Source organism: Pollicipes pollicipes, unplaced genomic scaffold (genome assembly GCF_011947565.3).
Source record: "Pollicipes pollicipes isolate AB1234 unplaced genomic scaffold, Ppol_2.1 Scaffold_4881;HRSCAF=5763_pilon_pilon_pilon, whole genome shotgun sequence".
In the NCBI taxonomy this organism is placed as follows: Eukaryota; Metazoa; Arthropoda; class Thecostraca; order Pollicipedomorpha; family Pollicipedidae; genus Pollicipes; species Pollicipes pollicipes.
In genome coordinates, this window is record NW_023596576.1 from 5,480,666 (window position 1) to 5,505,539 (window position 24,874).

Here is a 24,874-nt window from a genome sequence, read left to right on the forward strand (position 1 = left end):
TTAAAATTCACATCGGTTGCACCAAAATGACTGCAATGACTGGAGAGTAAGTAATCGCATTATGAAAGGATAGCCAGAATTCCACCAGTGTGCCCCTCAAACAGACGAGGGTTTCAGATAAGAAGTAATGTGCATTTGTACACTACTTCTGGCATTTGTGTTTCAAAAGGAGTAACAGCTCTTTCGGAAATCGATTTCTGGTAACAAGTATGGGCAAAAAACAAAGCAGAATGCTTCTAAGACTACGCCTGCATTGGAAAAGAAATGGTCATGCGTTGCCCATGGTCTTGTTCGAAAAAATAGGATGGTTATCCAGACAGCTATTTAGGCGACACCATGCAGTGAAAGCGCCCAAAGAAGTGTGCACGTGTGATCATCATAAAAGAGAAGCTAGTCCTTTAAAACTTCAGCAGACATGTGAATCCGATCGGGTCGTCCACTTCCGTAAACTCTGAACAGATAAACATCAATCGTGTTTAGTTCAATAGAAGATTTCATCCACTTTTCCAACGTTAAAGTACACGATCCAGCAAGCAACAGTGTATATTATCCTTCTGAGCCAGCCCATTTGTCGTTTTAACAATTTCTATCACGGTAGCAAGCGTGATAATTTCAAATGAGTGTCTATCGAACATTAACGAATGAACTTAACGAAACCCTCCATTTTTTCATCAAGAAGCATCATACGCATAGTGTGCTACAAACTACACGCCAACAAATAACTACCACGATTTCCCCAAATCATTTACTCCAGTTGCCACAAATCATTGATATTTATTCGAGTTCCGGTGTGAATGTCATTGTTAGTGTCCAAGGCTGACTCGTCCCAAGATGTGGATTACTAGAAGACATCACGGTACGTTAACTAACGCCCTATGTCCATCCTCCGGCACACGAGTACCGTGGTTAAATGCAGTGTCAATGGGAAAGTTAACTGTGTATGCAAGAATGCATATAGGGATATTTATGTACATTGCAAAGTTTTTTTCTTCATTTGTTCATATGTCCACGCCTAACATGTTTGCCCTATTTGAAGGCTTGTTACATCATGCCTATATCACACCAATTGATGAATATATATATATATATATATATATATATATACAATATATATATATGTGTATATGACACACACATTTATATATATATATATATATATATATATATATACATATCTATATATATACATATACCTATGATTGTATATGTATACATATGCATATATATACATATACATATGTATGTTTATGTATACATATGCATATATATACTATAGTATGTATATTATACATATGCATATATATATATATATATACACAAATATCCGTATTTCGGAAGGAGATCGTTCACTTAACATTGGCCGTTGAAAATAATAGCCGCTTCGCGGTTTGATACAAACATATATCCACTGTCTTCCATTACAAGCCAATTTTTCCTCAGCTTTTTGGCACGAATGTTTTGCTAAAAGCTGTGACGGTCTGACTGCTCCACCAGAAGGCTGATTACTTATTCCTAGAGTTTGCCTCACAATATCTCTATTTTGGAACATCAAATGTGTTCAACGATTTTCTAACGCTTCGACGCTTTCTTACGTTCTTCCTTTCCAGATCGGCATGTCAGAGTGTCTTCTTATTTTGATAACAGGTAAGTGAACTTGGCAGACGCTCGGTTAAGCTATTACAGTGCAGAAAAGCATCCCGGTTATGGGAACACTTTGGCATCCTTGCCTCCTTAGCTGCATGCAATCCGGCAGTGACACTGTAAGCTGACATTTTTTAAGATCCTTTTTCAGATTCTCGAGACACAGCAACAATGATATACCTTGCACTTGAAACAATAATGGTCACGGACATATGAGCTACAGAAGCTGAGAATAACATGTGACGCAGTTTTTGTTACACTTATTATTCCCACCATTGTGAGACATGGATAAAACTAATTATAATGTGCATTAGACCCATTCACATTTGTTCCACATTTCATCGTCCATGGTGTTGCTTTCTATTCTTCTTGTGGGCGTACAGGATGGTGCATTTTTTCAAATCAGTTCTGATATAGATTACCTTTACGCAGTGCGTTTACCTTGAAGTTTGGGAAACAGGGCCAACTAAGGCTGTAGAGCGTCTGCTTGACATCTTTTCAAAATGCGTGGTGTAAAAAGTGTTAGCTGAAGCTCCATTCACCATTTCCCATAATGCATATACACGGAGCGAAGACATCATGGGCCCCAAATATCAAAAACAGCCTAACTCATTTCGTGTTTCGTCGCAGGCTTGTTCCTGTTTCGCGGGACCTACGGGACCGGTGATCACCAGGGGTGGCAGCGTGACATTGCGCGCGGCTCGAACGCCTATGGTGTCGAAGGGCGGCTCAGCGGCGACCGGCCTCTGCGGGGGGACGGGCGACAGAGGCTACTGCCGCTAGGCTTCGTGCCCGTGGGCCCCGAACGTCGGCTAGAGACCGGACCTCACGGAGGAGGCAGTGCCGGGGGCGTGGCCCCAGGCGGGGGCGGCCAGCCGCTGGGCCCCGTAGCTCCTGTCGTGGGGCGCTCTCCCAAGCCGCACGCGGCTCGCGGCCTGGCTCCTGACTCTGCCACGGAAGAGATCAGCCTAAGGCTGACCGTCGTCACACCCAGAAGCGGCAGCCCCGCGTCCGGAGACCGCCAGGATGGAAGAGGCTCCGTCTCGTCGGACGGCCTCACCCAAGGACTGCGAGGGGGCGACATTCTGGGAGCCCAGCAGTCCGGCGAAAAACCCGCTGCCGCCGTTGGCGGACAGGAGATCGTCTTGGGCTTTCAGAGGAACAGTGCCCAAGCAGGCGGCGAGGAGGGTGAAACAGACATCGCACCGAAGCAGTCCAAGACTTCGTCGGCCATGCCTCAGCTCGGACCCCCGCTGGGAAGTGACCAGGCCTCGGAGGCTTCCCGTAAAGGTAGCGCCGTCAGCGGGCCGGGCCACCCTGCCGGCGTGACTAGCGAGCAAAGCGAGGGGCTGGAAGCTCCCCGCGTCGCCGGCCGAGCTGCGGTGCCGGAACAGCGCGGCCCGCCGGCGACAGACGGGGCCAGCCAGCCGGGGCCGCCCCGACTCTCCATCGCCGAGGTTCTGGACTTTCGGCCGGCGCCGCCGCAGAGCTTGGCCGGTCAGCCGCCGCAGCCGGACCCGCCGGAGCGGGACTCCCAGCCGGCAGTGGCGGCGGCCGGTCACGGGTCTCGGCCGTCCGTCGGGCAGGGTCAGCCCATCGAGGCGCTCCGAGGGCCCGCTGGCGTCAACGATGGCCCAGGCGCGCCCAGCGGACCGGGGGATCCAGGGGTGACGCAGCAGCAGCGAGAGGGCGAGAGTCGCCATATGGGCGGCACTGAGTGGCTGTCGGAGTCGATTCCGGGCCAGCCACACGTCGACTATCCGGTTGCTGATCTATCTGCCAGACTCTGGGTTCGACTGCAGAAGGCAGCAGATGGACGGATTCTACGCTGACATCTCAGACGAGGCCAGGTGTCAGGTAAAATTTGCAAATCTGGTTTCCATTTTTCTGAGATCGTGCAAGGACCTTTCAAGGTGCATTTTTTACTCCACTTTTGCATATCTTTGAACCCTCAGTTACCCAACGGCTTGTTAGTATTGGCAGTATGTGATGTTTTTAGCTGACATAGTTTTCCGGCCAGATGTGTGAAAGGCCCAACCAGAGATTTAACCTTTCAGGCATTTTGGGTATGCCACAACAAACAGCAAGATGGCTTCCTTTGCCCAAATGGCACGGTCTTCAACCAGCGCTACCTCACCTGTGACTGGTGGTTCAACGTGCAGTGTGACGAATCGCCACAGCACTTCGACCTGAACCGGAACATCAGCGTGGTGGGCACCCACATCAGCGCCCAGCCGGCCGGGATGCCGGCCGGAGCCGCACCCAGGGTTCACCCAGTGAGTGCTCTGGTCGAGGGACTCGCCAGTACTGGTGTGACCTGAGCCCTCTACCGGGAGTAACTGGAGTTAAAGATGTTCAGCTACCAATGACTGTTACGTTTCTGTGTAGGGATGGGGCTTCTGTGAGCGCTGTATGCTTTATGCTGTTTTTAAGCTAAAACTGTCATTGAGCTATTAGTTTAACCTGTTTATTTTTTCGTGACAGGTGCTGACGATGCTGGGTGACATACTAAAATATCCAGGAGTTCCTCCCGTCCCTCCTTCTAATTCGACTGCACCTTCAAACAAGTCCGCACCTACAGCCCCTGCCTCTCAAGCAGCGACGCCCAGCTCCAGTCAGCAACCCTACGATTTTGAGCTAGATGTGGCCAACGTGTTCGTTGTGGGTGGGATTCCGGGAATCCCGCCATTGGATACGCAATGCGGCGACCACCTGCAGTCAAAAGCCACTGACCATACAGCCTGCAGCTTGAACAGACAACCAACCAAGGGTCCAAAGCTTACAAACAAAAGGCACGCAAAAAGGTCATCTGCTTACATCCACAAGAGACCTTACAAGCGTGATTTAGGCAATACGAAAACTACGAAGCACTTGCATAGACGCAAAGCCCGCGACAGCTTTATGGTGCAGGCGGCAAAGGGGCTAGAAAGCGCTACCTCTATGCTGTCTTCGAGAATACCTCAGGTGGAGCGGTCGGCCATCTCTCAGCTGCACAAGCGTGCCACTTCGCCGTCACCGGCGCCGGCTGCGCTGCCGTCCGCACTGGCCGAGCCGCCTGATCAGGGAGCCGCGGCTAACCAGGCCGGCCCGCAGCCTATTGTTCAAACCGTCGATAAGATCGCATTTCCTCTAGCCCCCAACGGTGGAAACTTACCAAAGGTGGAAGAAGACTTCAAAATTCAGGGCATGGGTGGCGATGGAAGGGCGACATCGATCAAGGACGTTATGCCGTCACATTTTCCGGTTCCAGGCGCTCTCAAAGTCATGGCTGCAAGCGGAAAGGAAGTTCCATATGGCTCCATGGCGTCTGCTCCACCAAGCCAGACAGGCAGTCAGCAGTCGCCAACTGGTCCAGCCCAGGAAAACGGGAGTGGCCGTGATTACGCCAGTATTTCGTTGGCGCAGGACGTAGACTTCGGGCAAGGCAGCAAAGGCGGCTCCGGAGAAGGTGCGGCCGAGGACGGAGCCCGCAGCGGACGCAGCGGGTCTCCCAATGGACAGACGGCTGTCTCAGGTTTTCTGGCGAGTCCAGTTGCTACCGCTGCTCAACCCCCTGCGCCCGGAAATGCTGCGGGCTTGAATGACGGGTCAAACGCACAAGACGCCAGTGCGCCGTCCCCTCCAAGTCAGCTCCAGGCAGGGAGCTTGGAGCAGTCGAAACAAGGGGGACCAGGTGAATCAGCTTCAGCCCCTGCAGCAGAACAGTCCGCCAATGTGCCAACGAACCAAAACACCGCCCCAGATCCACCCCCGCCACTGCCTCCTCAAGGACCGCCGGGTGAGACTCATCCACCAGGCCCGTCTGGTGGACAGCTTCCCAGTAGACCTAGCCAGGATTTGAAAGGTTCTGAAGCTAAACCCAGCCGTACTTCTGGCAATTCGGATATGCCCGCGGGCGAGGATGACAAAAGCAGTATGAAGTCTGGACCCATGTCTGAGGAAGTCATTGAGGAGACGTCCAATGTAAAAATTTTGCTCCCATATTCCAGTAAAACTGGAAATAGTGACGGCAGCAATGGAAACCTAGCTGGGCGCTTAGGAATGCCAAGCGATGCGTCATATATGCATGGACAACCTTTGGCAGAGGTGCAACCCACTTCTGGCCAGATGCTTTCTGGCCATGAACACGAAGCAGTTTCTGCTTCTATAAATCAGCCCACTAAAAACACAGTTACAAATCCGACGCAGTTTCCTAGCAGCGAAACACAAACCAGCATCAATAAAACAGGAAGCGCACCTGGGAATCCATATGCCTCTTCCGCTCCCGCTGATGACAGTTCCACGGGAGACATCAGCAAGCTGCCAGATTCCGACCCTACGAGCCAGCAGACTGGTTCCGTGCCTGCTGGAGGGGGCCAATTCGACTCCGCTACTGGCGTGGTTACCCATGAGGGCTCTTCAGAAATCACGAAGGAATTGGACAGCTCATCGCAGTTTGTTCAAGGTGAAGGCCAAGACACTGGATCGCTCGCGTCCAACATAAAGGTGCAAGAAAAAAAGCTGGGTAATAAACCAGCATTTTCTTCGCTTTTAGATGATCCTTCAGCACTGAAGAAGGAAATGCCGTCTGAAAACTTCAAGGTTCTTCAGCAGCCACGACGGAAGCCGGAGCAGGACGGTGCGCTCATTCCAGGCCACAAAAGTGTTCAAATAAAATCAGAATCAGTGAGCAGAATCATAAAAAATCCATCGCGTCACAGAAGTGCGATCAGCGATCCAGCTGGGATGGATCTGCCGGAGCTTTTGAGACCCCCGAGCTTTGCGTCATATTTGAGTAGGGGAGGCTTTTCTCTCGACGATTCGATGCTGTCCTACAGCCCGACCCCGCCGCCGCATCCCGCCATATCTAGAATCAAGGGATCTATCGACATGAAGTCGGGATCCAACATGGCTCGCGCCGCTGGCCCCCCGCCGCCTGGTGCCGTGGCTGACCTGCCTCCCTCCCTCGACAGTCGTGCATCGGGCGCAGCTGGCTCACGGGTCGGGTCAGCGGCACCTCAGGACGGAGACTTGTCGGCCAGGGTCTCAGAGACGCTCAGCATGGTCGACACCATCCTGGGGCCTCCGCCTTTTAAGTCGAGACGAAGTTACAAACCCGGGAAACCGCGTCAGCCGTACCGCAACGCCGAGGACATGTCTTTGAAATCCAATTCCTTCGGAAGTCAAAGCCGGAAGAGGTCTTCGGAGTCGGAGCCATTGTACAGCGACCTGGGGATAAATCTTTCGGTACTGATCAGTGGATCGCCAAACAGCACACCGCCGAGCAGCGCCGGAGCGTCAGCCAACGCCATGACCAGCCTTGGACAGCCGCCCCCACGCCAGCACGTTAGCGAAAATAAGGAGCATATTTATGTTGTAAAGCCATCCGCGGCCCGGGCTCCTAATGAAGACGAAAAAAGCACGTTTCGGGTTAACTTGAAACCAAAGGAGAAACCATCCTCCCAGGAACCTAAGGTCGAAGAGCGCATTGATATCAAAATGTCAGAGGAGAACGATACCTCAGATGCGAGTTACGATTATGATGTTTCAAAGCTACCAGGATGGATGCGAAAGACTTCCAAACACCACCCGAGCAACAATTACTCTCAGTCTCGCGGAGAAGGGGAACGCTTGGAAACGACAGTGGATATATATGAAAGTCCGTCTCGACCCGCTCGTGGAACAAATCTTGTCGCCCGAACTACCCTTCGAAAAACGAAGTCAGCCGTGTCATCACAAAATTTTCCGAGAAAGCATCGATCTTCCAAAACACGATTGCTGGACGCACCTAAAGAACTTGAAGAAGTGCCCGGCAGGGATCTGGATCGAATAGCTGCTAGATCTTCTTCGCCCCGTGAAAGAAAGCAAGCCACCTTAAACAGGCGATTACGTTTTCGCAATGTGGCCTCAAACTCCGAGTCTCAGCCAGGCAAGTTATGACGAAGCAATCCTGATTTGCACACACTGTTTCCAACACACGCATCATTCTGGACGCGCCTACGTTGGGAACAGTGCGCACGTGATGCTCACCTACCGCCTCCCTCATTCAGCGGCGTATACCACAACAGCTTATGAGATACTTCGCACGTTTGCACCTCTTCTTGCTTCGCTTTCATGGCTGACTGTGCTGAAGCATGTGCTAACTCGTATTTTTGCTAAATTTGTGTTGACGGAGGCTATAAGTAGATGTCGAGAGTATTATGAACGTGTTCAACTTATGCTTGGAGAATGTGTACCATGTCGTGCATGTAATAAACAGTGTTCACGAGCCGATTATCCGTCATTATCAATGTACGTGTTCAGCATCACTGACACAGATGCAGGGATCACCCAGCTGGAAAGCAGGAGTAAAGCTTATCTCCCGCAATTAGAAGTCGTCTTTAATCTGGATGCGGATAAATTGTGTACCTGTTGATTGCTTCTCGACACATGTGGACATATGGTAGCGTTTTTAGTTTTGACATCTGACAGCCTAGGTCATAGCAAAGCGACAGTGGTTTAATAAGATATCGTCAATTTGAACAATCTGGGCAGGAAATCTTTCAAGAAACTTTCACTACGAAGGTATTCCGGCGACCGGGTTTGCGGGAGTCTGCAGGACCACCTCCGTCTTGGAGAGAAGTCCGAACCTTTTGGAGAAGAAGTAAATAGCTGGGTCTCGATGTGTTCCCGCGATTTTTCCCCAGGTACACAACTTTATACCCTGATTCGTACCATTTGGCAAACCGCTTACCCAATATCCTAAGCAATTCATGCGGCTCGGCATCATTTCTACTTGGGAGAGAAATTCCACGAATGAGAAAGGCACTTTTGACGACTGGGAAGCATTCGTCTTCCTAATTGCATGTCCAAAGATATAACCTGACTTTGAGCGATTCTACAGCACTTATGTAGCAACACACAGCGTTTGATAGTGATACCCTTAAAGCAACAGTTGTTTGACATTTATAAGGAGAAAGCAGTGCCGAAACGGCAGCCATTGACCCTCGTGACGCTCCAGGGCAGCGCGGGTCCATGATACCAGCCACGTGCTTTGTGCTCTTGGAGCATTCTGGTCACCCGGCCATGAACTGAACAGGCGATGGCTTGTGTGACCCGTTCTGCGTTAGTAGAACGCTTACCTGCGATACCTACCTGTGAGATGTGACGGGCGAGTAGGGTAAGGTGGGGCAAGACGCTCCTGAAAATGCATTTTGGTGAATATCCTTTGTTCTATCTTATTACCATTGCAAGTGCATTTATTGAAGCACACTTTGAACATTTTTACTAATTTATGCAAAACTCACTTCCTCATTCCTCATTTCATGCACTTCTGGGAAGCGATTTTAGAGAAGCCTGCAAGTGGGGCGTCCTGCCCCATCCCCAGGGCAAGACGCCCCGAGCCATGAGGCAAGAAGCCCTGGGCCACGGGGCAAGAAGCCCCGGGTATAAGGGCAGAGGACTTCACCAGGAATAGTGCCCCATCTGACACCAAAAATTCAAGTCGGGGTTTAAACAATTTTCGTATCTGCCTGCAGTTATTTAACTAAGCATTTCCACCGTGTAGATATCACCTCCCTCAACATCGAAACAGATGAGTAGCAAAGCAATCAACGTTTATTCAGGCATACCTGCGCTGAACGGTAGGCGAACGGTAACGGTAGCTGGTGCGGTAGCGTGTCTGGATAACTACCACGTAAGAACTACTCACGGCAGTGGTCGCAGACGTACACCGTCTGAGTGTCATTTGCATCAGTGCAGGGAACACAAGCCCATCCCTTGCAGCTCCCACACTGAATCCACTCCTCACAGAAGGAGAAACGCATTGAGCATATCATGCATGCCACGTCTTTCTCGGAGTCAGGCACTGACTTCTTTTTCGACGGCTTTGTTTCAGTGCCTTTTGTTTTCTTGAGGTAGCTTACAGGGAGCTTTTCTTTGGACGGAGATGAAATTCAGGCCGCAGACTTCTCCACTTCACGGCCGCGTTTTCTTTTGTCTACCTTGGGTAAGGGTGACAACTCTCCTAGCAGCGTCCTTGCAGACAGAATCCTTCCACTCGCTCGAACTCCCCCGCTGGGATCAGCGCCGTTTATCTTGCCAGCTCTCCCGCTGCGACCTGCGTCACCCTCCGCTCCAGCTCTCCCGCTGCGACCTGCGTCACCCTCCGCGCCAGCTCCTCCGTTGGGGCCAGCGCCGTCCATCTCACCAGCCCTTCCGCTGTGACCAGCATCACCCTCCGCGCCAGCTCCTCCGCTGGGGCCACCGTCAGCCTCCGCACCAACTCTCCCGCTGAGGCCTGCGTTACCCTCCGCGCCAGCTCTCCCGCTGCGACCTGCGTCACCCTCCGCGTCAGCTCCCCCGCTGGGACCTGCGTCACCCTCCGCGCCAGATCTCCCACTGCGACTTGCGTTACCCTCCGCGCCAGCCCTCCCACTGTGACCTGCGTCACCCTTCGCGCCAGCTCCCCCGCTGGGACCATCGCTGCCAGCCGCGCCAGCTCCTCCGCAGGAGCCAACGCCGTCAGTTACACATCCACTGGGCTCTGCTTCATCCGTCAGCAGCGATGGCACGTAGCTCTCCTCTGTGAGGGCGTTTTGGTCGAATGGCCTAAGACCGGTCACTTCGAAGCCCTTAATGGCTCTTTCGGGTGTTGCCATCCGGTTGAACGCTTTGCCGATCAGCTGCCCAATCCCGTAGATAGTGGCGCCTCTGCTGCGACTCGTCCGCAGGTAGTTCTCTGCCGCGACGTTGGTGCCGGCTATGAGTAAGTTGAAGACGGTTCGGTTGAGAGGTTGCATCTTGTGCGAAGAATGTGGTTTCAGGGTCAGCATATGTATGTAATGCTCCCTGGCGTAGAGGATGGCAGGAAGATACTTGTTGGACTGGTGACCATCCAGTATGACCAGCTGTGGGTTGTTGATGCTGCTTTGCGTCCACTGCTGAAAGTGCACCAGCCACTTCACGAGCAGTTCGCCGTCCGTCTATCCTGAATCGCTGGTGCCATCGATGGACCCTGGAGGTGTCCCATTCATGAGCTTGTCCAGCAGACGTTTTCTCGGCCAGGCAATGATCAGAGGTATAAAACGTCCCGCGGCGCTGCAAGCAGCAACAACTGTCACAAGTTCGCCTCTTTCCGCGCTAGCCAGCGCCCCGACGCAACGTTTCCCGCACTTGGCCAAAACCTTTGAAGGTGTCTGGACAGTGGAAACACCAGTTTCGTCCAAATTTCAAACCTGCAAGCTCTCGAACCTGAACTTTTCAAGACGATCTTTATGGACTTTGAAAAACTGACCCACCATGTCTTTGTTGAAGCCAGTCGCCCGATGGATGCCGGTCCCTTGCGGCTTTCTGAGGCTGATGTCTGGGTTGCGGTTCAGAAAGCTGCATAGCCATTCTTTTCCGGCGGATCCATCTCGAAACGGATGCGGGAATTTCGCACGTTCAGCCAACTTAAATGCCAGCTTCCGTACGTCCGCGGTAGCCAAGCCAAAAAGGCGACTTTCCATCTTAAAAATGTGTTCTTTGAGAGACATTTCCACATCGGAAGGGAACACTGTGCCGTACCTTCCAAGATGCTGCTCTCACGGACGTTTCACGTTACCGTCGCAATGACGTCAGAGTGTTCTAAGCGGCACACCATAATTGCGTGACACCTCCCGCACACCCAGTCCTTTTTTGAGATCGTCCAGAGATTTTCTAATGGCCATTTCGCCATTTTTCATGCGCTATAATTTTGGCCTGTATGTCCGCACCATACCTGAAACAAAAAGTCATTTTAATTGCACGCTGCCAAATTACAACATGAAAAACAATATGACTGTTAACTTTAACCAAATTTCTACGTTTAGAATGTGAATCAACTGCCGATATCATTATCTTCCTGCCATTGCTTATCCTCAAAATTCTGTCCCTTAAAAGTGTTAAAGTAGTTAACCAGATTAAACTACGGTCAACTAGTCATTTAAAGCCGATATAACAGGAAACTGGCAATTAAAGGCTCACATGGGTCAAGACGCCCCATGGGGCTTTTTACCTCACGACCTATTGTGGGTACTGCTCCGACCAGTCATTCGGACAGACATCGGCGCCTAGAACGGAGAACCAACACGAATTCAGCACCAAACAGTAACGCAATTTTGGGTCCAAATTATGATTTCTCCATATGCATTAACGATTCTGAACTGCAGTGTGGTATAAACGATTGCCTTCACTTAGCACTGGAACCCAAAAATAGAAAGAAGACACTTACAAGCACATTTTTACCTATATCTGTCCAACGCGATCAACCAGCCCCGTCACTATCTGCCAGCATACTGACCACGTTGTTTGTTTAACAGGGCAGAAAGTGTTTCCCCGGAAATTTTAAAATTCTAAGATATCTTGATGGGGCGTTTCACCCTGGCGGGGCGTCTTGCCCCACCTTACCCTACGTTACTCAACATTAGCGCATGTGTCAGTCAGGCTGGCTGTGACGCAAGGCTGCCAAACGCAGCTGCACACCTGTCGCAAACATCGTGGGGTGCGCTCTTTGCATTTGCACTCCACTGCCAGCTGCCGTTTGGAATGCTGAAGCGTGGTCGGGGAAAGAAATAATTATATGTGTTATGTACGATAGCATCGAACGCGTGCTCATGTTGGGTCCTCTTGATCGTGGCCAGCTTTATTCCAATCGGCATATGCTCTTGTAGCCTGCTACAACGGACAGTCATCCCCACACCTATACCCTCTGAAGGCTTTTAGAAATGTACGCTAGAAAGGCTAGCAGGTGAGCTATGCTGCAACACGGGTCCCCACCCGTGTCATAACTCCAAACACGGCTGTCAGTACGGGAAGTCAAGTCGAGCACTAGAGGTTTTAACAGGCAGCGTTTCTTCTGAGCCCAATCCGCTCGGTAGTCGTGGTTCCATGTGACACCTGAGCATGGAGCCATGACCACCACCTAAGAAATATGCTATTCTCCTGCCCACTCTTTACTCACTCCTGGTCGAGACGCTCAAATGTTTTAGTTTTTGATTGCTGCATTGGGCGTCAGCAGCACACCCGTTGCGTCCGCGCGCTCGGCGGCCAGGCAAAACGCTCAGCTGGCCCGGCCGACCGCCTGGGGCAAGGTCGCCAGCGTAAGGTCAAGGACAAGGTCAACGGAACAGCGCCGTTCGGCCGCGCTCGTGAGTGTGCCCGTGATCACAGGGGCCTCACTGTACTGCCGCGAACTGAAGTCGCACGGATAAGGCAGTATTAATAGCCTTACTCCCCGGAGAAAAACCAGGAGAATGCAGATATAGATGGGTTGATATTTCGGCAGCATGCCTGTTATCGAAACAATAACAGAAGTCCATAAAGGCGTGTTGCCGAATTCCCAACCCATCTATATCTCCATTCTTCTGGTTTTTCTCTAAGGCCATTACTTCTGTCTTTTCTATGTGAATAGCATCCCTCGCGAATTCGCTGAACATCTGAAGTAACACAGAGTAAATGTCAAACATTACAATCGTGACGAGTACAAAATTGCATTGAAGAACATTTGCGCCTGGGTTGTCGATTGACTGTGCTTGCTGTGACGATTCATGTGATTCATCTATCCGGTTCACAGGAGCTAGATATTTAATATACCGAGGTAAGTTCCTAAGACATTGCAGATCAAACTGTGTGCAGGCACCTAATATTGAATTCATCGAAATTGTGTGCGGGCTCCCGGTCCTAGCTGGCGCACGTATCACTGCTTCAGCTGCCCCTTTGGGTTTTCCCCGGCGGTGCCAGGTCATTGCCCGCGGCCCTGACCGTGGCTGCTCTGCAAGATTCGAAAGGTCACGCTAGCAGCCGGTGGCTTTCGGCGCTGGGAGTGTCTGGGGGTTGGGAGCCACTGCCCGCTGACCTCCCGCTCTAATAGACATTTCTTATGAGATTACTAGGTCCCTCCGGAGAAGCGAGTGACATCTGAACGCTGATTGACGGCGATGCAAACACAAAATGAAGTAATTTTTTTCGGCTCGAATGCACTACGTAGTGAAAAACCAGCGAGTGCATAAGCGCTGGCAGGTATGTTCGAAAGCCTGTAGGCAGTACCAAGCGTGATATCATTACAAAGGTCACTTGTGAGCTTAGACCAGTGACATATGACATAGCAAAACGACGCTTCTCTCGGGTCACCATTTTCTGCACCCTGTTCCGCAGCCAGTCAGCCTTCCATCGCTTCATCGCCGTCCTCTGTCCCCAACAGCCCCGTTAAAAAACATGTCTGAAGCAAAATCATGTATTTGCGAGCATCATTTAAAGACATAACAATATCGTGGCAAATAAACGCGTATCCGCTCTAAATGCCGATCCACGCCAACGCTGCTTGGCTGAACAGCAAAAGCAACTGCTGAAAGATAAGACGAAGGCCGCGGCCCGCCGACGGCTGCCTTACTGGAGTGCGGCCGGCTGCGCCCCCTCCGTCTCTACGGCACCCTCCTTAGGCGGCTGGAGCGCGGCCGTCACCGGCGCCTCCACCATCAGCTGACCGGCCTGAGTCAGCCGCGAGGTCACATGGTCTGGGTTCACGTGCCGCGGCAGCGCGAACTTCCTCAGCAGACGGGAACTGGAGCAGCCCTCATCCGATGTCTCCTCGTGCACGGCGTCCACGATCACCACGCCGCCGTCCACCTTAACGGTCACCTCCTCCGGCTTGAAGTCGCTGACGTTCACAGAGACCTGGTACTTGGCTGTCTTCGCGGCGTCGGCCTTCGCCTCGCCGACTTCAGCGGCCTCCGGCTGCTTCTCCTCGGTGCTGCCCTCCCCTGATGCGGCGGCGGCTGTCACTGAAGGCTTCTTGTCACCTTCGGAGAGCTCCAGAGCCGGCGCGCCGGCCGGCGGCGCCTCCAGGACCAACTGACCGGACCGGGTCAGACGCGAGGTCAGCGCGCTGGCGTCCACGTGCTCCGGCAAGCGCACCCTCCTCACAAGGCTGCTGCTGATTAGGCCGCCGCCGGTCTTCTCGCGGTGGTGGGCGCGCACGGTGACAACGTTGTCAGACAGCTTAACGCTTACCTCCTCCGGCCGGTAGCCGGCGGCGTCCAGTGTCAGGTGAAAGCCTTCCGGCTTCTTGGACTCCTCCTTCTGCGGCTGTGCTCTGAGGCACTGCTGCGGCCGCACGCCCTGCCCGTGTGCACAGGGACGCCACACGGGTCCATCAATCTCACCGAACGCCGACCACGGGTCCCAGACCTGCACAGGCCCGAACGTGCCGATCTCACGGCGCGGCGTCCACCGACGACCCTGCGGCTCGAAGAACAAAAATGTATCCATGTCGACAGAGACGCTCTGGATGTGTCCTCCACAGCACACCCAGCCCGCCAGGCGTCTGAAACCGTTCTGAGTTCAGCACAAGAAAGTCGCCGAATTTAAAGGACGTGGCAGCACCTCCATGACCGTCACGAATTTTCTGCAGCCTTCTCGACCTATTCCGCGTTCTCTTGGGCGATCCGTGCAAACAGCCAATCAGCGTTAAGTATTTCCTGACGTCATACAAATGAACCAATGGTAGTTAGCGCTGGGATGCTGTTGGGATCAACGGAGTCAGCGTATGAAATAGATCAACCGGGAACGTTCCGGTGAACTCCGAAGCAAACTCACCTTGGGCGTAGTTTGGCCTGTCAGGGTCATTCCGGCGAGCTCTGGTCGATACTGGATTCGAATGGCGGAGTGATGTGCCGTCAGTGTGGTAACCAAGAGATGCTCGAGCTGACATGCAATAAAATACCACTTTAAATGCGTTGCATGAAAGATCTTCGCAACGGCGAGCGTGCAAGATTGCAGGCTCATTTGTCCTCGTCTATATATAGCACTTGTATATATCTCGTATCTATCTGTTAATGAGCAGTGGACAAGTTTTCAGCTTTAGTGCCACTCGTAAGACTATTCTGAAAACCTTTGCAAATGCACGATTGGATCAGCTATTGCTTGAACTACCATCCAGATACGCATGGACAGTTCAATGCAATATCATCACAAATATTTTCGACTCAAGTTGAATAAGCGCTGCAGTCACCATTAATGCCAGCAAGTGATATAGGTGTTTCTAAACAATTGGAATGAATTCCCACAAGTCGCCATTGCTAGTGACATGATCTTTCAAACAGCTCAAATGTGTTTGCCACGTGCTTGTCTCCTCTGCCAAGCTCCGCTCACAGCGGAGCAATAGAGCACTGCACAAGTGTGGGCGCCGCAGAGACTGCCGCTCCAAAAACTCCCGAATTCGCCGCTGACTTTTGCCATCGTGACTTCTTAAAAGCGTTACTTTGAAGCACATATTCATCAGCACGTTCTTCCATCGCATGCGTCATCAGTGATCGTAAACACTGAGTTTTGTCTTCCTTGTGTTACTACCTTGTTACCTTATTATATTACATTATATTGGCCGGCCACCACGGTTGCGGCTGTGCAATCACAACTCTGAACCGCGTACAATTTATATACGAGACGGAGGAGGCTGCATTGTCGTCCGATGACTGCACGCTCTCTCTCTCTCTCTCTCTCTCTCTCCTCTCCTCTCTCTCTCTCTCTCTCTCTCTCTCTCTCTCTCTCTCTCTCTCTCTCTCTCTCTCTCTCTCTCTCCTCCCTTACACACACACACACCACACACACACACACACACACACACACACACACACACACATATATATATATATATATATATATATATATATATATAATATATATATATATATATATATATATACATTATATATATATATATGTATGTATATATATATATATGTGTATATATATATATATATATATATATATATATATATATATATATATATATATACCGCCGCACATTAAATCATATACACAAAATGGGATGGTAAGAGTTTTAAAAGAATCAGTGGCCCATCTTCGCGGGACGGCGCTACGTTCAAGACGGCTGCCGACCGCCGCATGATGAAATGTGCTGACAATGCATTGTGAAGAGAATTTTGTTGCGTTATACCGCAACAGTAAGACTGCGTAGCGCGCTTTTTATCACGATAGACCTTATTGAGAACTCATAGTCTGTTGGAAACCGGAACATGTGAGGAGAGGGGAACAGCCTAATTCTTACATCGCTTCTTTTCGTGCGTCAACAGGTATAGAGTTAGTGTTTTGCCCAGATTTGGGGAAGCAGCTCCCCCCGAAATCCGCCGCCACTGACCGGCACGCGGAAAAACCACGTAAAGCAATGCATAGCATGTGCAACGGAGAAAGCGTTGTACGGTAGCAAATCAGTGAGACGTTTCCTGCGCGAGAAGGGCATTTTTTCACAGACTATTTCCAGAACGCTTTAACGCACTGCGCGTACCGAACCGTATGCGCCCGCAGGGACGGCGCGGGCGGCCCCTCGGCGATATGGTAAATATGATACCTACAGGGGATTTTTTTTAGTCGATTGTCTGCCACTTGCCTTGGTTGATGCTTGGTTTTCTATGCTGTTCTACTTTTAATCGTCGCATGTGTTGTGGGTCAGTAATTGAACGGGACATGCTGAATGATAGCAGCGAAACAGACAATTCTAGGTCATATAACATCCCGCTGTGCAGTTTCATATCTGGGCTATCAGTGACTGGGCACTGTTGATGTGCAAGCAGGCTGTTATAAGTTAGTGTTGCAGTTTGTGGTGGCATGGTATGCATATTGTTATCTGTTTTAACTTCAAATCATCTAGTGCAGCTTTGCCTCCATGATTAGGGGCTGGAGCATTTCAAGTCATGGAATTATTTTAGTTCTTCAGTACTTTCTGTGCACTATGATCAGGAAATATTTTGTCTGCCCTCCCTCCCCCACAAATTTGGAACATTTCTTTCAGGATTTTAAAGCTTATCAAGTGTGTATTTTTCACTGTTATGCAGCTGATAACTCCCAATCAGTTTACAGCAATGAACACTGGTTGGATGTTTGTCAAAATTATCAAAAAATCATGACCAAGTTAGACCCATTCATTTTCTGTGAGTAGCAATTTAAGCCATTTACCTTTCCAGTCTGAATAGTTCCTTCAAATGTTTTAGACTATACTTAAAGTATTTCAAAAACCTTATTGCTAAGGCATTTAATTTCTATTAGTTTTTGCCACCATGCAATTATTGACAATTCACACATCATGTCTTTGTGGTCCTGGGAAATGAGTGATATGTTGCAATGATTCCTAATTCCTAGGTTATGCTTTTGTCATGCTGTATGTTTTATGAACAATAATATTCTGTTGAACCTTTGTTATGGAAGAAAACTGACATTGTCTGCTCAAACAGATTTAAGCCACTTTGATTATAATCACCATCATTTGTTGAGCCCTGGTTATTCAATGATTTCAAGTTCTCATATTGTGCTATCATCCTATGTCTTGTTTCATGATTTGGGTTGTAGTTTCCTAATTGGGGGCTTGAAGCCTGCCCCCACCAATGTTGGCTCCATCCTGCATCCAACTCTGAGAAAGTGCACCAAATCCAAGGAGAAACATGCTGCTTGGCATATTTTGGGGCTGGTTAAGCCATTTTCCACGCCTCAGCCCTTTAACTCATTTTGTGAACCTATACCCCTGTTTAATGATATGTTGTAGTCCTTTGGTTACTTTCTGTTTTGCAATCAGTTTTAATTCTACTTTTTGATATTCTCAGATCATGATATCTGGTGTCTCATGTGCTCGGATAGATATAATGATGAGCATTACACACTTTATTTTAACATGATTTGATTTTATCTTTGATGAGTTGTACATAAATGCAGTTATGCAAGTTAGAAATGAATGGTTTTCTTTTTATAAAAGCTATGTGAATTTCTGCAGGCTGTCACACTTCATACAGACTTGGGAGATATCAAGATGGAGCTCTTCTGTGAACAGTGTCCAAAGACATGTGAGGTAAGTTTCTAAAATGTTAATGCCCAGGGAATTGTTCAACTTGGAAAAACATAAGGAAGATAGCAACCATTGCTCAATCAGATGCACAATTGTTTTTTGAGTTGCAGGTTATAGCAGGTTAGTTTTACACATCTTAAGTGAACAACAATATTTGTTCAGTGTGTGTACTGTGGGACCTGCCAGAACGGCAGCCCAGAGTGAGGGGTAAAAGCCAGCAAACAAGCAAAAGGAACAAGGGGATTGCTCTTGCCAGTTTTACTCCCAAAACAGAATGTTTACAGAAAATGCCTGGAAGACAGTGCCCCGAATGTTGGTTTGCCATAGCCATTGCCAAGTAGTTTTAGGTTGAACTGAGCCAGTAGTAGGAAATTCATGTCAATCTTAAACATGAAATAACCACATCAAGACTATTCAATGCAGTTCACAACCCTGCCCTTCTGAAGACCTAAACTTATCTAGTGTCTTAGGTACACATTCGCAAAAATGGGAAACTTTTCGGGCGGTGTTTCAAAGTCACCTTGGCATTCATGATGTCATAAAAGGGCCATTCAAATAAACTGTAGTGTATCTCGAATCCACACGGAGTCGGACAGACGTCGGTTCAGATGTCGTCTGCAGCCGCATTTTCTTCAAACAACATCTCGGCCAGGCCTGGTGCGATTCTTACATGCCGGAGCAGTGCGTATATTTGTTCTGCCACGTCGAGTGTGCTTCGTTTGCATGAGTGTTTGAATGCCTGTTTTTCCTGCGAAGCTCTTTATGATGTCGACTCGAAGTCGAGTCTAGCAATGAACTTGGATGGGCCAATACATTACATCAGTATGGGTAAACGGTCGACATTCGTCTGGACAACCCATGAAACATATATAATGTGTTGTGTGTGAATAATCTGGGCCAGACGCGGTTAAACTGAATCCTGCCCTGTTCGGCAGCAAACTTAACGGAAGGTGAATTGGGGGAAATTAGTGGCACTGATCTTCTTACACAGCTCATTCCGGTAATAAATGTTAAGTTTCCAGATGCCCGTTCATGCGCCGGAAGTCACTGACATGGAATGTTCCGGATGCTGGCCTGGTTTCCGTCTCCTCATGTTTCCACGAACGGCAGCGCCAGCGTCGGGTGCGTGAATGGCAGTGTCTGCCATTCGATCCACCTTCTCATTCACGGCGTAATCGTGCAATGAAGCTAAGTGGATCCTGCTGAAATATCTCGCGAACTCAGGGGCGGATCCAGAGAGGGGCAGAGGTCATGCCCCTTCGGGCCCCGAAGGGGCCCTTAGGCTCCGAGGGGGCCCATATCTGGGCGAACAGACGAAGTCTTTTATTTAAATGTTTTTTATTGTTTGTATTTAAATGTAGGGCCCTATGCTTCTGTCGGGGCCATCTGATAGCTCGCTTGGGTTCACTCAGTCTTTCGGGGGTCCTCCACACTGGGCTTTAGGTACTTCATATTTGAATGAAGGGCCTCGCGCTCTTGTTGGGACTCCCATCCGATAACTTGCTCGGGCACACCGGATCATTCGGGGCCCTCTTCATTTGGTCTTGGGTGCTTCCTATTTGAACAGAGGGCCCTGCACTCTTGTCGGGGGCCCTATCTGTGAATCTTCTCTGGCTCACTCGATCGTTCGAGAGCCCTCTACATTGTGCCGCGGATATTTCTGATTTGAATGGAGGGCCCTTGCTGTTTTCGGAGGCCCATCTGTTAGGCACACTCAATCGTTCTGGGGCCTTCCACATTGCGTCTTGGGTACTACCTGGTTGAATGGAGAGCCCTACGGACTCTTCGGGGTTCCCATCTGTGCACCTCCTCGGGCACACTGGATTGTTCGGGGGCCGTACACATTTGATATTGGAAATTGAATATCGAGCTCTACGCCATCTGATAGCCTGCATAAGTACACTGGATCATTCGGCGGCCCTCCACACTGGGTCCTGGGTACTCCTTATTCGAATGGAGGGCCCCACGCTCTTGTTTGGGCCTCGTCTGATAACCTGGTGTGGCACGCTTAATCGTGCGGGTTTCATCTATCTTTGGTCTTGGGTACTTCCTATTTGAATGGAGGGTCCCATCTGATGAAAGAGGGGGAGGAGGGCTCCGATGGAGAGCTTTTGGCGGGAGTCCCATCTGTTGACCTGCTGGAGTGCACTCGATCGTTTGGGGCCCTCCGCATTGTGTCGTGAGTGTGTCTATTATTTGAATGGAATTTCCTACGCTCTTGTTGGCCCCGCCCCCATCTGTTAACCTGCTTGGGCGCACCCGGTCATTCCTGGGCCCTCCATATTGTATCTCGGGTACTTTGTATTTAAATAGGTGGTCGTATGTTTTTGTCATCTATCCGTTCCCATCTATCAAACTGTTCGGGCTAATGGCGGATCCGGGGGAGGGGGGGGGGGACACGGAACCGCGCTCCCCCCTTGTGCCCCGAGCGGACCCATAGGCTCTGAAGGGGCCCATGACCAGGCGAACGGACTCAGTTTTCAAACACAAAACAACGAAATTGGACGTCTTTGGGTCTCCAGGCGACCAAAAAACAGTCACACGCGAAAGCGAGGCCCGTGAGCAGAGTCGTTACGCTGTCCAGCGGCCTTCGCTGTAGCGGGGCCCTATGTGTCTCTTCACCGGGTCACTCCGATCGCTAAGAAGCCTCCCACGTTGCCCTTGATCTGTGTGCGGTGAGCTGTGCGACGCTGCTGTTGGGGCACTATCTGCCAGCATGCCTGGGCTCTCTTGGTCGATCAGGGGTCCTCCATGTATTCGTCCCACTTGCCTGAAAAGGTCAATACGCTTTTGTTGGGGCGCTCTATTCCGGGTACACTCAGTTACTCAGGGGCCTTTCATATTGGTGCCGGGCTCCTTCCACTTTCTCAACGAAGGGCCTTCTGCTGTTGCTGAGGTCAATATAAAGTAAGACACTGAGCCACTGGATGCTCAGGAGCCCTGCACCTTGACCCAGGGCTCTTCCCCTTTCATCTCTTTTGCGGAGGACCCCTCACTCTCATTACGGCCCTTTCCGTTAAACTGCCCGGGCACTTTTGATCGCAAGGGGGTATTCATTCACACACACTGGTCACACACAAGGGTGCACACACGCACACTGGACCCACTGCTCAAAGAGTTCCATGCTTTGGCCAGGATCCTATACGTCAGCCTGCCGGGCCACTTCCGATCGTTCAGGAGCCTATCACGTTGGTCTTGCGTTCTTCTCGCTTGCTTTGCGGACCCCATACTTGTCGGCGGAAGACTCTTTGTGGGTCCACTGTGGCACCGATGATCATTCAGGTTTCGTCTGTTGGCGTATATATATATATATATATATATATATATATATATATATATATATATATGTCGTAGCTATAGAGCAGCAGGCGGATGTGCGCCGGTGCATTTTTACGCTCATTTGTCGAACATTTTACGTCCCGTCGAAGTCTTATGGGACGTTTAGATGCATTTAAGCACATTTAAATGAGTTGCGTTATAAAAAAGCATACTAAGAATGACTGCTGGACTTCGAACATCTTTTTCGGGGGGGGGGGGCTTCTATGGGGCCCACAATGTTGCGTGCCCTCCCCCCCCCCCTGACGAGGTCCTAGATCTGCCCCCGCGCGAGCTCCTCCAGAATCTTTCCGAAAGCATCGCAATCTATTACATTCGGCCGCTGGCATGAACGGAGTGGAACTTGCAGTCAAATATTCAAAACAGCACCGAGCAAAGCAGCAAGCGAGCAAGTACCAATACCGCCCAGCTGCAGGCGCTGCCGCCGAGGGTCAAGCGCCAACACAGAACGTGTCCCGTCGTGAAGGGGTCGATGCTACGACGGTTTGGAATACATGCTACATGATACAGCCGTAGGGTGAAATAAAAATACTTTATTCCACTGATTCCACCGACCGAACGGCAAACGTTCGTCATCTTCGCGCAGTCCATCTCTAAACATCATTGCTTTACTGCGTGCTGAAGACGAAAAACTACTTGGAAACGGCAGAATCTGTAGCCACGGCCCTCACATAGGTCGTGTAGTCGTGTCAGCAAGTTAATCCTCGTAGCATAACTGAATAACTCGGAAGTGTGGACGTGTGTGCCGTACATCAGCAGCGCATAGTGGTTTGTCGAGGTTTTAACGTTTCAAGCTTGAAGTGGCTTGAGCAGCATGCGTTTTAACATCGCCTCTCTGACACATTTGCGACGCACCGTAAAATTCGTGAACCGTGGTACATTGATTTTGTCTTGAATGTCCAGAAAATGTTTGACCATTTCAGTGAGCATGCCGCACACATTCAGTAGTTGCAGTGTTCAGCGGCCGCTCTGATTGCAAGGTGGCCAAGTCGAAGAAATACACACTGTATCAAATTGATGCGGGGAGCTGTAAAACGCGGCTCGGCAAACAATGTAATTACTCTTCTCGTGCTGTTGCAGAATTTTCTGGCTCTATGCGGAAGTGATTACTACAACGACAGCCTGTTTCACCGCAATATCAAGGGGTTCATGGTACAGACTGGTGATCCTCTTGGCACGGGAAAAGGCGGCACTTCAATATGGAATAGGAAATTTGAAGATGAGATAACCGACAACATTAAGGTGAGTTCAGTCTGAAACTACAGGACTAATTCAGATCAGACATGGAGAACACTGGTTCCTAAATATCCATACTTGTTTCGATATCCAAATGATACAGTGGTAATAGCCCCGTTCCTCGTAGAATAACCAGGAGAATGGAGAGCTAGGTGTATATATATATATATATATATATATATATATATATATATATATATATATATATATATCGGTTACATGCCTTCATCGAAATAAGCTGCTGATGTTCATTTCGATGAAGGCATGTTCCGAGATATCACTCTTCTGGTTTTTCTACGAGGGCTGGGCCATTACTACCGTCTTATTCATATGCGTAAGGCTCCTCACAAACGCACTTGAGAACATGCATACTTGTTCTGCCTCAGCTGTTTGATTCTGTACAGAGGACCTTGGTCGGGCGGTACGTGTTTCAACTGGTGTTTATTTTACGGAACTAGTGCCTATTTGAAGGAGCAAGCAGGCGCGGGTAACACGATGTGCGAATATTCAAGTCGACATGAGCGGCATTGGGGTACACATGAGTCGTGGCTGTCAAAATATGTGCATACCAAGAAAGATCTGTGCGCCCTTGGTCATAATAGTTGCTTGTATATTAGAACACGGAGGCAGAATGAAAGTGTTGTGCGGCAGTACGTCCGGCACTGTCGCATATACTAGGTCTAATTGGCACTGCATGTGAAGCATTGCGTTGTCTTTGTATGTATGGTATGAACTGAAGTTGTCAAAGGGACACAAGTACTAAAACCACTAATTTTTTTTGCGCGGCAAATAGCTGATTGAAAGTATAAATAAACTTCAACAAATACAATCTAAGGATAGCGGACGACAGATTCGTTTCCAACAGAGCTTCTAAGATCAGTCAGAGAAGTTATCAGATCACAGGAGCCATGTAAAATTGATACCTTAAAACAAAATTTGGCCATGTTCAGATTGGATAGGCACTTAGTTTGATGGATAGTGCACTGCCTCCGCGGCTTTCCATGTCGTTCGTGCCGAGCATTGCTGTTGACTGTATGCGCATGGTGGTCGTTTGCTTACAGCACAAAGTTCGCGGCATGGTTTCCATGGCAAATAATGGGCCAAACACGAATGGCAGCCAGTTCTTCATCACATACGCCCCTCAGCCTCACCTGGACCTCAAATACACGGTATTTGCGAAGTAAGTGGCACGGAACGTGTGAATTTTGGATTACGTTTCACCCTGCTACGTAAGCTACGGAAAACTCCCAGAGATTTATGCATTGTGGAGGTGTCCCTCTGATGGGCATAATCCATTGACATGATGATTTGGGTCCATCTTCACATGATCCCTTGCGCCTCCGTATTGATCGTGAAGAAGGTCAAAGAGGCCCGTATAAGCAAGCATAGGTTTAAGCGGGTCGGTATACCCCTGGGAAAGCGTGTGATGACATCCATGTAACACATAGGCCACTGCCTTCGCTGATCGAATGTGGCCACCTGTTGCTGCACCGCAGAGTGATAGACGGCCTGGACACGCTGGACCAGCTGGAGAAACTGACGGTCAACCCGAAGAACTACCGTCCCACCACGGACACGCGCATCCGACGGGTCACCATCCACGCCAACCCGCTGGCGGGGTGACGCCCCGCCCACCGCTCTGCCGTCATCCAATCGTCATCCGCACCGCGCGCGCACAATACATAATCGCTCGTCATCGTGTGTGGTTTAAGGAGCTGGAGGGTTGAGGCTGGATGCACGGTACGCCATGGTGGCATACTGGCATGGCAGATGGGCGCTGTGAATGGAAGCCTTGAAAATTGCAGCGCCCTTCCGCTGTCAATGGCCGCAGCC

The 24,874-nt window shown here is 50.0% G+C and overlaps 3 protein-coding genes across 4 annotated transcripts; 2 read left to right on the forward strand and 1 right to left on the reverse strand.

Annotated features, from left to right (window-relative positions):
* The first annotated feature begins 670 nt into the window (after window positions 1–670).
* Window positions 671–12,830, forward strand: LOC119101851 (uncharacterized). The gene is made up of 7 exons (XM_037225273.1): window positions 671–856; window positions 1,608–1,644; window positions 2,272–2,982; window positions 3,425–3,498; window positions 3,699–3,917; window positions 4,126–5,266; window positions 12,790–12,830. The coding sequence occupies exons 2-7, from the start codon at window positions 1,614–1,616 to the stop codon at window positions 12,828–12,830; spliced, it is 2,217 nt and encodes a 738-aa protein (XP_037081168.1). The 5' UTR covers window positions 671–856; window positions 1,608–1,613.
* Window positions 12,831–13,836: 1,006 nt separating this feature from the next.
* LOC119101780 (uncharacterized) lies at window positions 13,837–14,968 on the reverse strand. Its single transcript, XM_037225206.1, has one exon. The coding sequence runs from the start codon at window positions 14,884–14,886 to the stop codon at window positions 14,005–14,007; it is 882 nt and encodes a 293-aa protein (XP_037081101.1). The 5' UTR covers window positions 14,887–14,968; the 3' UTR covers window positions 13,837–14,004.
* Window positions 14,969–16,918: 1,950 nt separating this feature from the next.
* Window positions 16,919–24,739, forward strand: LOC119101060 (peptidyl-prolyl cis-trans isomerase-like 3). Of its 2 annotated transcripts, XM_037224309.1 has the most exons (6): window positions 16,919–16,971; window positions 18,398–18,472; window positions 19,485–19,591; window positions 22,886–23,047; window positions 24,103–24,221; window positions 24,538–24,739. In XM_037224309.1, exons 3-6 carry the CDS (start codon window positions 19,502–19,504, stop codon window positions 24,662–24,664), a joined length of 498 nt encoding a protein of 165 aa, XP_037080204.1. In that variant the 5' UTR covers window positions 16,919–16,971; window positions 18,398–18,472; window positions 19,485–19,501; the 3' UTR covers window positions 24,665–24,739. The 2 variants fall into 2 exon arrangements, with proteins under 2 accessions (XP_037080204.1, XP_037080203.1); XM_037224308.1 differs by lacking the exon at window positions 19,485–19,591 and having other exon boundaries at window positions 16,925–16,971.
* The last annotated feature ends 135 nt before the right edge of the window (window positions 24,740–24,874 follow it).

Bases quoted from the DNA above. Each gene is read 5' to 3' on its own strand.
- LOC119101851 (XM_037225273.1), top strand. From the start codon at position 1,614: ATGTCAGAGTGTCTTCTTATTTTGATAACAG. The intron at 3,499-3,698 runs GTAAAATTTGCA...TTAACCTTTCAG, and splicing joins CAGACGAGGCCAGGTGTCAG to GCATTTTGGGTATGCCACAA. The intron at 5,267-12,789 runs GTCAGCTCCAGG...CCGTGATCACAG, and splicing joins CAGTGCGCCGTCCCCTCCAA to GGGCCTCACTGTACTGCCGC.
- LOC119101780 (XM_037225206.1), bottom strand. From the start codon at position 14,886: ATGGATACATTTTTGTTCTTCGAGCCGCAGGGTCGTCGGTGGACGCCG.
- LOC119101060 (XM_037224308.1), top strand. From the start codon at position 16,930: ATGCGCCCGCAGGGACGGCGCGGGCGGCCCCTCGGCGATATG. The intron at 23,048-24,102 runs GTGAGTTCAGTC...GTTTGCTTACAG, and splicing joins AGATAACCGACAACATTAAG to CACAAAGTTCGCGGCATGGT. The intron at 24,222-24,537 runs GTAAGTGGCACG...GCTGCACCGCAG, and splicing joins AAATACACGGTATTTGCGAA to AGTGATAGACGGCCTGGACA.